The 12,124-nt window shown below is 35.6% G+C and overlaps 1 protein-coding gene across 1 annotated transcript in view; it reads right to left on the bottom strand.

The window, feature by feature from the left end:
* The window catches only part of PPAT (phosphoribosyl pyrophosphate amidotransferase), a 50,727-nt gene continuing 38,603 nt past the window's right edge, over window positions 1–12,124 (bottom strand). Inside the window, exons 3-11 of the mRNA XM_057729846.1 lie at window positions 9,176–9,382; window positions 8,053–8,165; window positions 7,804–7,949; window positions 7,235–7,307; window positions 6,550–6,701; window positions 5,999–6,126; window positions 4,816–5,037; window positions 3,492–3,612; window positions 1–2,257 (exon numbers count right to left, since the gene is read on the bottom strand). Of these exons, the coding sequence (XP_057585829.1) occupies window positions 2,061–2,257; window positions 3,492–3,612; window positions 4,816–5,037; window positions 5,999–6,126; window positions 6,550–6,701; window positions 7,235–7,307; window positions 7,804–7,949; window positions 8,053–8,165; window positions 9,176–9,382 (1,359 nt within the window). The 3' untranslated portion in view covers window positions 1–2,060. The remainder of the gene's footprint in view (window positions 2,258–3,491; window positions 3,613–4,815; window positions 5,038–5,998; window positions 6,127–6,549; window positions 6,702–7,234; window positions 7,308–7,803; window positions 7,950–8,052; window positions 8,166–9,175; window positions 9,383–12,124) is intronic.

Below are 12,124 nucleotides of genomic sequence, written 5' to 3' on the forward strand. Positions count from 1 at the left end.
ACATATATTTGTCAACAATGCATCACAAGGAAGTCACGAAAGTCGACTTACTTCAGTTCACAATATAGATCCTGTGAAAACACATTTCTCATTTTCTCTGCAGTTTACAATACCTATATAAATTTAAAGCAGTTAAACATTTGAGATTACACTGGTATAAAATTGTAATTCACATTTCAGAAACTTGTGAAATAAAAGGCCATGATGGAGAAAGAGTAAGAAATCTGTAGAATTACCAAACTGTCACAGTACCATTCTCCTTTATAAAAGCATCTCAATAAAACAAAATAAAACACAAAAGTCAAATCAGAGATTTTGGTTGAGTGCTTTCCCTGAGTCTCTTGTTTTTAAAAAATCCAAATGTTAAGTAAGGCTGGTTCAAAAATAACCCATAGGTCTTGCCTCCTCCATGCTGCCATGAGGAATACATCCAAGACAAGAGGCTGTATACGTAAATAGTCCCAGGGCTTTATTCAAATGCCAGTTTGCTTGTGTCACCACCACAGGGTTATCTGACCCACTGCTACCTGCTGCACATGGGCTTAAAGACCTGTCAAGATTTTCTCTTGGTTTGCCATGCTACAACACATGAAACTAAAAACCAAATGAAGACAAAAGATTATGGTTATTAACAAATATTACAATTCTAGGTGGATTTGGACACTATGTACACCAAGTCATGGTAATAACACAGGAACAAACACTTTCATGTTTTAAAAACCTTACATAAACAAGGGTTGAGGGCAAGTCATCTTAAAGTTTTAAATCTCAGACGTTAACAAACAAAAACCTTAAAAAAATCTAACTCATTAGATCCCAATAAAACAAAGTAGAAAAAGTGGTAAGTTGCTGCTTGGAATTAGATGAGCACGCTAACTGGAAAAAGTTGTTGTCTCCTTGTTCCTTAAAATTGGCCCCTACAGTGTGCCTACTTGATCATCTCATTGCATACACACGTTTGAAAGTGATCAATTACTTCATTAAAAAGGCATATAATCAAATTGATAAAAGTTTTGTTAGAATCTAAAAAAATATTTTTTACTTCAAATGTACTAGGTTACTTGCTGGGCTTTTACTATAAGGGCACTAAGTAGTATGGATCATACTTTCTAGTCAAATGTAGGAAAATTTTTTGCATGTTTTTACAATCATTCTTAGGGCATCTCAAAGAAAGGGTGCAAATCATTGCTGTTTATGTCTCCTTTCTGAAATCTCAATTGCAGACCACAGCCAACATTTCAAAATGCACTGTCTTAAAACTGAGGGGTGGAATGATGGCTTTAACCAGCAAAATAACTGCTGCTAGTTATTTAATTTAATAATATAAGCACCTCACTGCACAGGTGGGGAAAGTGAGGCACAAAGAGGTATGTTTCTTTTTTTTTTTTAAAAAGAACTCAAGATGCTAGATAACTTTGGGGTATAATGGATTCAAGGTTTGCATGAAATGTTATATTTAACTCACATGTCCTGTTTGCATCACAGCACCTTAGTCTAACCTCTTGCAAACTCTTTAAACCATGGACCTGGCAAATGCCACGTACCACCTGCCTTCTCTGACCAGGTGAAAAAGCCTAGCCAATGCTTGAGTGAAAAAAAAATACCACATATTATTGTATGATATGCAATTAGCAAGGTTCAATTATGAAAATATGCCATAACTGAATTTAATAACTCTCAAACATTCCACAAAATTCTCTAAGAACCTGTGGGAGAGTAGAGTACCAGACAATCCTCTCTAAAACAGAAATTTACTGATTTGTTGCATTTGTGTTGATGATCTGAAGTTAAATGTATACAATCGCTAAAAATAAAAGTACTAAACTACTAAATAAAACTGAAAGGATCATCCAAGTTCCTAGATAATACCAAAATATTTATCTAGGATTACTAAAGAAATCATGGCACTTTGGTACCCTTTTCAGAAAAAAAATCTCAAAGCATAACACGAGCATGTGGCATTTCACACTGTACCAACTGAGTAACAGTAAATGGAGGTGTAACCACTACAACTTCTCCACCAACTTTATGTTTTGAAACATCATGTCTGCCCTTTGCAGCTACCATTCCAGTTCTACAGGGTATTTTCCAGTCAGACAAGCTGTACAGTGATCGTTCTTTTCAAAACATTCCAGACCATTCCCATTTTCTTGAACCATAATATCTTGGTTTTTCACTTTCTGTTTTTTAAATGTTATCCCTTCTTGTACAGATGAAACCAGTCCTTCTACTGACAGATACACAACACTGTTTGCTCCTACAGGGGGAAAGAGGAGAAAAAAGATCATGAGACTTTCTTTGGAAAGGAAGAGCTGCCTTAACAGAGAATAGTTACAAATAGAAAAACATAAGCCAGAATAAAAATTTCTCCTTTAGCCCCTCTCTCTCTTTTTTTAAAGATTTATTTTTAAAAAATGTATTTACTTATTTATTATTGGCCACGTGGTTTGTGGGATCTCAGTTCCCTGACCAGAGATCAAACCCGGGCCCTCAGCAGTGAGAGCTTGGAGTTGTAACCACTGGACTGCCAGGGAATTCCCTCTGTTAGCCTCTCTTTAAAAAAAAAAAAAGGAGTGGTGGTGGTGGTGGCGGTGGCTGGAGAAGTGATAAAACTCAGGGCTTTTATTATTTTTTTAAATTTTAAATTGGAATTTAAATGATAACAATTTAAAATAGCAGTGGAGGATTCAAACCTAGAATGGATTCAGAAGGCTTCAGGAATCATTTTCTTGAAAAATAGATTTTGAAGTCAGGAAGATCTGGGTTCAAATTTAAGCTCAAGGTCACTTACTTTTCCTAAGTCTATTTTTTTCATCTATCAGATAAGGGAAATACTGCCTAATTATAGCACCTTTGTGATGTTATTATGATAATATAGATATGTTCTTGGCAAAAAGTGAGTGCTCACAATATATCAGTTGGGTGATATTCAACATATTTAACTGGTAAGGTACAGGCATGACCAGGCATGACCAGTCAAGAGAAACACCAGTCGTATACAGTTACTGTAGAGGTACCATACATGGAGGAATGTGTATGTTATTCATAGTTTATACCTCACCTGAATTTGAAAGGCAGACGTCTTATTAAGGATAACCTCCATCTCCAAGTCTTCTGACGTCATTATTAAAGATAAGCTTACACAAGCTTTTTACTTTTTGATTTGTACCCACATCCAAATTATTCTATTAGAATCTGTGGTGAAATTGCTTTTGTTTTCCTTCTGATCTGACCTTTGGGAGGCTTTAACGGATATGCAGTTCTCTCTACTAGGAGAGCCTTTCTTCCTTCACCTCTGATCTCACCTTAGCCTAGCTGTCCATCACAGTACACACTGGTGTCCATACACCTCAGGCTCTCTCACTATTCATCTGCTCAACATATACAACATCCAAATATTGAACACTATTTTTTTAAAAAGTGTAAAGATTGACAAGCTTGGATTTTCTGTTAATAAATGAATAAAAGTTTACAGAAACTGTAATACCTACCTAGATAATCTGAGATATGCTCAAATTCTGGTTTATTGGCAATAAGCTCTTCTTTTGTTGGTATGTTTATTCCCATGAAGCATGGATATTTAATTGGTGGTGAAGCTACACGAATGTGTACCTTGGAAAGAAATCATTTTACACATTCATTAGTTTGACATTCACTGAAAGAACAATTATGCAAAGTTCTGTCATCGACAAATATAAAATTGTTTTACAGAATATTTTAACAACATATGGGTAATAAAGCACAGTAAAAAATTTCTTTCACAATAATAGGTAGAAAAGAATCCTGGAAAATCATGTGATATACATATAGAACTCCAGTGTTCAGTCAGAACTACTTTCAGAATTAATTCATTACCAAGAATCCTACTTGAGCAGCCCTGTTCTAGACTCCAAAGTGTCCTAGACAAGAATTTCAAAATGTTAGCCACCCGTAAAGGGTTCTTTTTACAGAGCTGCCCACTGTTTCCTTCTGTCACCTACTTAAAAGGACATTTCTTTCGTCTGATCTCTCATTTCTCATCTGTTACATTCCTAGGACCACCTTCATTTTTTTCTTCTAACACTTGAATGGCACTTTTGCCTACCTCTTATTTTACCATTTTAAAAAGAAAAATAACATCTAACAGGATGTGATAAAAACCTTACTACTACAAAGAGCTATGTTCATCTATTATTTTATCTATCATCATTTTTTGCCTTTTGTCAGGAACATTTACACAGCTGTAATCAGCATCCACATTTACTTTTTACCTTTCCTATAACAGCAAAGATTTTCCAGGTTTTACAGTCTTCATAATTATAGTTTTTAATCATTGCATTGTATTTCTTCATACTGATGTATTGATTTACTAAATTATATCCTGCTGGTAGATATATAAGCTATTTCCAGTTCTTTTGTTTATTTATTTGTGTCTGTTCTTTTATACTACTGTAATGGATGCTGAACTTGCTTTCTAAATAGACTGTCATACTGCTTTCTATACTATTTCCTCCAAAATAGATTTTATTTCTAAATCTGATCAACTATTAGCTGTAAATGATATCTCACTTCAGTAATTTGAATTACTGAAATATTTAGTTAGAATAAGCTTTAAGATTTGAAAATATAATCTAATGTATCAAATTTATTACACTAGAATTGCTTCTGTATCTTCAGAATGAAAAAGTAATCAATACTTCACAAATTTAAAAGCGTTCTATTTTGTGGTTTGTTAGTTTTAAAATTAGGTTTATAAAAATGTTAACATAAAATTTTAATGATTTTATCATATTGTAATTATTGGTGCTTTAGGATAGGTGTTTTAATATTACTTACCTCTTTTGCACCAGATTCTTTGAGCAATTTGATTATGGGTGAGATGGTATTGCCTCTCACAATTGAATCATCTACAAGAACAATTCTTTTGCCTTTAAAGTTGTCCGACAATACTCCAAACTTTTTCGCAACACCAAGTTGTCTTAGCCTCATGTTTGGCTGAATGAATGTTCTTCCTACATACCGGTTTTTACATAGCACCTCCACATATGGAAGCCCACACTAACAGAGAAGGAATAAAAGGACAATGAGCAGTACATATACAGAGAAATTTAGGGTCTTGTTTTCTCTAGCTCATGCTTCCGTTATAACATATCTGTAAAAATTTTAACTGTGGTTGTTATTCTGAGCTCTCCATCATCGGGTTACAATTTTCCTTCACTATTTAAACTGTAGGGAAGAAAAGGCAAAAAGAAAAATTACTGAAAGTCCTCTACTTAGTGGGAAAAATGATTAATTTTGCTAGAATTTGTAATACTTCTTTCTTAAACAAATACTATTATTTATCTTGGAAGAAAACACTAAGAAATGTGAACACATGACAAAGAATAAATCATTGTCAGAAAAATTCACATATTTAAAAATTGTCAGCAGGAAATGAATTAAAACCCGTAGGCTAAGGAGATGCTTTCTGAGGTACAGGAGGTGATTTATCCATCTAACAAGGTAATACTTCTCTAAAATATATGCATATTATTTCTTTCAAAAATTCATAAACTGAACTTTCCAACATAGTGAATGTTGGATATTATACCCCAGATCACTATAATTACGTAATCTACCTGGTTATGAAAAATGAAATTAAGCATAGTACTAAGAACATTATACAAAATTAACATAAACAGCTTTATTACCACCCACACTCACTACGGAACAAACATACCAGTGGCTTGTGAGGGTACTTCATAATAAGTAAATATTACCACTAAATTCTACATATAGTCATGAATATTATCTTTCTAAAATGAAGGGGATCATTTTCCTAGTCTTTCGGTGAACTTTTTGTGGACCCATTAAAAAACAGTGCCACTGAATGAAAAGGCTGGAAAATAAGTAACTCTTGTAAAGGAACCAACACTTTCTTTTTCCTTAAAATAAACTGATGAGTTTCTCTTTATATACATGGATTTCTAATCCCAGTGCTAAATAAGCAGTTCACTGTGTGTTAATTAAGAGAAAATACCTTTGCTGCGTAACCAAGAGCAGCAGGCGTAGCAGATTCCGGGACAGTGCTAACCAAATCTGCATCCACAGGGGCTTCAACTGCCAGCTGCAGACCACAGCGATATCTTACTGTGTAAACCATTTGGTCTGGAATGTTTGGAAAAGAAAATAAATTTTTACTTAGTATGATATAGCACAGCATAATATCACTATTCTAAGAAACTAGCTTGTTAGAACTCAATTCTATAGAGAAAAGCTAAAAAAAAAGCAAGACAAAAAAACCACTACACTGGAAATACATAAACTGGGGGAAATCACTCTTTAAAAAAAAAATGAACCTCCATACATATCTGAAAATCATAATCCTTACTCCTGAAAGGAAAACAAAATCCAAGAGTCATATGAAAAGGAAAAACTGTGATCTTATGACTTGTAGGCTCAGTCCCAAAATTCACAACATGTAAACTATGTGCCTTCAAAGAGCCAGGTAAGCCTTTGGGCCCAAGAACAGCCATGTTTCAATGAGATAAATAATAGATTTATATCAATAGTTAGAGATATTTTACTTACCTTCAAATATACTATCTGGTCTTGCAAAATAAACATATTCAAAGATACAGAAAGCCACTGGGTTTCCTTCAGACCTTGGTATAATATCAAGAGTTTGGACATTATGTCTGGATATTTCCACAATTTCTCCAGGCAAGACTTCACGGTAATATCTTGGGAAACAATATTAAAAAAGACTTTAAATAAATCAGTCCCTAAGGCGAATTATCTGTTATAAAGCACACGGAGTCCCTTCCCTTAAAAAGGAAAAATGGTTCAGTTTAATACAAAGTCTGCTGGCTTAAAAAATTATCAAGTAGTGTTCCTCTAGCAGTAATTTCTATAAACCTGTTACCCCTAAATCCGAATTTAGAATTTAAAAAAATAAAAGCCCTATATTTTATTGATTTTTAAAAGCATGAAGGCTAAAGAGAACATTTTTCTCCTGGCTTAAATTTTTTGCTCAGAACTATTACTTGTTGAGGAGATTCTTCCTTTCTAAAATAAGTCTCATGGTATTTTGAAAACACGATGCCAGTCCCAGGCTTAGAAGGTATTACTGGGACATTAATGTCAGTGCAACTGCTGAGCACAATGTACAAAAGAAACTGCATTTATACATGTATTCTTGCAGACATCAGAAACAACAAAAAATTTTTTTTATTGATGTGGGTAAAGTTGAACTGCCAAGTGAGATAAAACTTACCTCGCACCAATAGATAAAAAGCTACAAGATTCTGAAGACACCACCCATCCTTCTGTTTCTGAAGATTTTTTTCCTGTAAATCATAAGACAATTGATTCAGTTACTGAATTCAAGAAATTTTAAAAAGAGGCTACCTATATCAAGAGAACAGTGAAACACCAAATAGATAAAAGAGCTCACAGAATATCCATTACTGTGACTTTAAGAGCACATGGCTCTTCATTTGACTAGAATCAAATATAAAATTAATGATCCATGATTTCACGGCTTGAATAAGACATCTGATAAGTCACAAAGAAAATCACTGCACAAATGAAAAAGCTGGGCAAAGGCTATGAATAATCCATTCAGACTGGACAAAACAGGAATGTCCATTAAATGCAGTAAAAGTGGCTCACCCTCAGAAATACTCAAGGAAATGTAGTTTACAAACGAAGTGCCATTTTTTTCTTTCTTACCTAGCTTTTACTCAATAAGCTCCTTATACCTAAAGATTTCAGGGTGTGCCAATAGTAGGACAAAGACTTGGGAAAGCATTATGAAATTATATTTCTTTTGAAGTTCATTACCTTTATCATTTATATCAGATACAGGAATAAGACGACCAATACAAAGAGGACGATTTCCATAAGGATCTCGTACTGCATAAATCACATCTCTGTGCATTATAATCAGAGAGTATGCTGTGGGTGCTTCTTTCATTAAGTTTTTAATCCTGGAATCGATTAAATAATTAGATGAATAATATGAGTTATAAACATATGCAAGACAAAGCTCTCACTACCAGAGCTGCAAGCTCAGCCTAGTTTTATAATTACCTTGCCACCCAGTCTGGGATGTCATCTTGTTCCTGAGGAGGGGTATATGCCAGTAACTGGGTGATCATTTCACTATCAGAACTTGTTGACAGACCAATACCATGACGCAGAAGCTATTCAGAAAGGAGAGAAGTTGTAATCATTAGAGGGGAAAGCTTCAGCTCACCCCTCACCCAATAACCTGCCATTGTAGAAAGAGATCAGGTACTGTATGGATGGTTAGTTATGAAATCCTGCATTCTACCAATGCTAAGTATGTATATATAATAATGGAGAACCACTGATGGAGGTAATGGGAAGTCTCTGAAGCTTCTGAAACAGCGAAGAAGAACGTTCTTTAGGAGGTATACAGGAAAGCTTTTGAAAACTAAGTTTGAAGGAATGTAGACCTGCAATGGGGTGAGGGGGGAGGGAGGCGGGGTAGTCGAGAGTGTTTGGGATTGCGGTTCTAACTTTTTCAGCACTCAGCACTCCTGACAAATAGGACACATTCCCATAAGAGTGGCACTGCAGTGTAGACTCTCAGCTCAGGTTTGCTGGTGGTGGTGGTGGTAGCTACCCATCCTCACTGATCATCCCCGATGCAGTAAAATGTATAGAGGTGAAGTCTAGTATCTGGGTAAGGGGTTAGGTGTAGAAATAAGAAACTAGGCATTGTTTGGACTTGAACTTTTAGTGGTTATCTCTAAATAGTGAGTTTTTAAATAATTTTACCTCATATTTATATTTTTTTGATTGAATAAAAAAATTTTTTTTCATTTGGGAGCAAAAACACTGTATTATTATAATGACAATGCCAGAGACTAAGAAGAGAGCAAGACAAAGTTCTGGGAATAATTAAATCAATCTTCCAAATCTCTACTCTAAAGCAGTACATCAAAATAATCATAGGAACATATTAAAATGCAGACACAGCAATGCCCCCACCCCCACCCCAGCCTCTGGGGGGAATATCTTAGAAATTGTAATCATAACAAGTACTCCAGGTAATTCTGATACAGTTGTTCTTTGCAGTCAGATAACAGGTGGCAACAATAGGATAAAACCCTTTACCAAGCTCCTCGATAATTTCTTTTCAGTAATTTACTACAATCATGAAAAAAAGCATTAAAAAAACCCTTACCTTTTTCCTTAAGCGAGCAGCATTTACCAATTCGCCATTATGTGCCACAGCTATTTTCCCATGAAGTGTTTCAACAACAAAAGGCTGGCAATTTTCTAATTCACAGTTTCCTGTAGTGGCGTACCTTGTGTGTCCAATTCCAAGATTTGAAGTATATAATTTCTTCAAATTGTCTTCAGTAAAGACGTGATTTACAAGACCCATTCCCTTGCAAAGTCAAAGTAAAAGCTCATTTTAGGAAAAAAAACACTAGTAGCATTTTTATAAGTCTCTGCTCAGACCATCCCAAATTAGAAAATGCAGTTCACTTAATATCTCTGTGCTTCAGCACTCTAATCTATTAAAAAAAAAAAAAAAAGACTAACCGAATTGTAAGAACTGTGAAGCATTAAAATACATGAGGTGAAATTCACATAACATAAAATTAACCATTATGTGAAAAATTCAGTGGCATTTAATGTATTCACAATGTTGAACTGCTTGTTTTATAAGATACTTTTTGATAAAACATTGAAGAACAGATTACTAAGCGGTAACATTTGTCAAATACAATAAACCAAATTATTTGTAATTTTAAATTCAAAGCATGTTAAAGTATTCAAATAAATGACTTGTCTGAGTTAGTCTAGCAAATTATCACTGGGAGAGAAATAAAAATAGAAATGACAAATAGAAATGGTTGACCCTTGAACAATACTGGCTTAGACTGCACAGGTCCACTTATTCATGGATTTTTTCAATAAATACATTGGAAAAAGTTTTTGGAGATTTGCAACAATTTAAAAATACTGGTAGATGAACTGTGTAGCCTAGAAATAACTGAAAAAAATTAAGAAAAAATTGGTTATGTCATGAATGCATAAAATACATGTAGATACTCATCTATTCTATCATTTACAACCACAAAATATATACAAACCTATTATAAAATGTTAATACTTATCAAAACTTATGCACACAACAAACACACACCATAAATTGTGCTATTTGCTGTTTCAAGAAACATAAACAAACATAAAGGTGCAGTATTAAATCATAACTGCATAAAATGAACTGTAGTCCATACTGTACTACTGTAATAATTTCAGAGCCACCTCCTGTTAATCCTGTGGGGAGCTCAACTGTTGCAAGTATCCACTTAAAATGCCATGTGACATTAATCATCTCCAGGTGAGCCATTCATCTCTACATCAAGTTGCTTACTGCAGTAAAAAGTGTCCTCTGTCTCCTAGTTCTTGCATATTTTTCTTTGTATTTACTGCAATACCGTAAACCTTGAATAACACTGTGGGACTCATACAAAATGCCGCTTAGTGATGCTGAAAGTGCTCCAGAGAAGTAAAGTCATGACTTTACAAGAAAAAGTTGAATTGCCTGATGTCTACTGTAGACTGAGGTGTGCAGCTGTGGTTGCCCCACCATTTCAAGATAAATGAATCCAGCATAAAGACCATTGTTTAAAAAAAAAAGAAAAGGAAATATGTGAAGCCATTGTTGCAGCTACATCAGCAGGCACAAAAACCTTGCACTTTCTATCTCATATTGAAAATGCCCCTTTTATGTGGGTGCAGGATTGTTATAAGAAAGGCATACCTATCTAATACGATTCGAGAAAAAGTGTAGTCATTATATGATGACAATGCAAAAGGAAGGTGAAGGATTTAAGATGCAGAATTAAATGCCAGCAAAGGATGGTTGGATACTTTCAGGAAGAAATTTGGCTTAAAAAATGTCAAGATGGGCTTCCTAGGTGGCACAGTGTTTGAGAATCCACCAGCCAGTGCAGGGGACACGGGTTCGATCCCTGCTCCAGGAAGATCCCACGTGCCACGGAGCAGCTAAGCCCGTGGGCCACAACTATTGAGCCTGTGCTTTAGAGCCAGTGAGCCACAACTATTGAGCCTATGTGCTGCAACTACTGAAGCCCACGTGCCTAGAGCCCGTGCTCCACAACAAGAGAAGCCATGGCAATGGGGAGCCCACACACCACAACGAAGAGTAGCCCCCACTCACCGCAGCTAAAAAAGAAAGCCCGCGTACAGCAACAAAGACCCAACACAGCCAATAAAATAAATAAATAAATAAATTTGTTTAAAAAAAAAAAAAGTCAAGATAACAGGAGAAGTAACTTCTGTGGACCAAGAGGCAGCAGACAAGCTCCCAGACAGCAGTAAGAAAATCACTGAGGAGAAACGTATCTGCCTGAACAGGGTTTTTTAATGGAAACAAAAGTGCCCTATTGTGGGGAAAAAAAAAATACCACAGAGGACGTTTATCAGTAAGGAAGTGAAGCAATGCAAGTACCAGGATTTAAGGCAGTAAGGGATAAGCTAACTCTCCTGTTTCGTGTAAATGCAGTCAGGTTTAGGATCAGGATTGCCCTTATCTATAAAGCTGCTAACCCTGGAGCCCTGAGGGGAAAAGATAAACAGCAGCTACTAGTCTTAACTCATGGTTGTACAACAAGAAAGCCTGCACAACAAGAACTCTTTTCCTGGATTGGTTCCATCAATGCTTTATCTGTGAAGCACCTTGCCAGTAAGGGACTGCCTTTTAAAGTTCTTTGGATACTGGACAATGCCCCTGGCCACCCAGAACCCCATGAGTCTAACACTGTCAAACCCAAGTGGTCAGCGTGGTGTGCTGTGCTTGCCCCCAACCATATCTCTAATTCAGCCTCTATATCAGGGGATCACAAGGACATTCATTACACATGGTACTCTATGGAAAGGACTGTCAATGCCATGGAAGACAACCCCAACAGAAAGAACAGCATGAAAGCCTGGAAGGATTACACCGCTGAAGATGCCATTGTTGGTACAGAAAAAGCTGTAAGAGCCATCGGGACTGAAACGATAAATTTCTGCTGGAGAAAACTGTGTCCAGATGTTGTGCATGACTTCACAGGATGTACGACAGAACCAATCAAGGAAATCATGAAAGAGATTG

This window comes from Hippopotamus amphibius, chromosome 3 (genome assembly GCF_030028045.1).
Source record: "Hippopotamus amphibius kiboko isolate mHipAmp2 chromosome 3, mHipAmp2.hap2, whole genome shotgun sequence".
Classification (NCBI taxonomy): Eukaryota; Metazoa; Chordata; class Mammalia; order Artiodactyla; family Hippopotamidae; genus Hippopotamus; species Hippopotamus amphibius.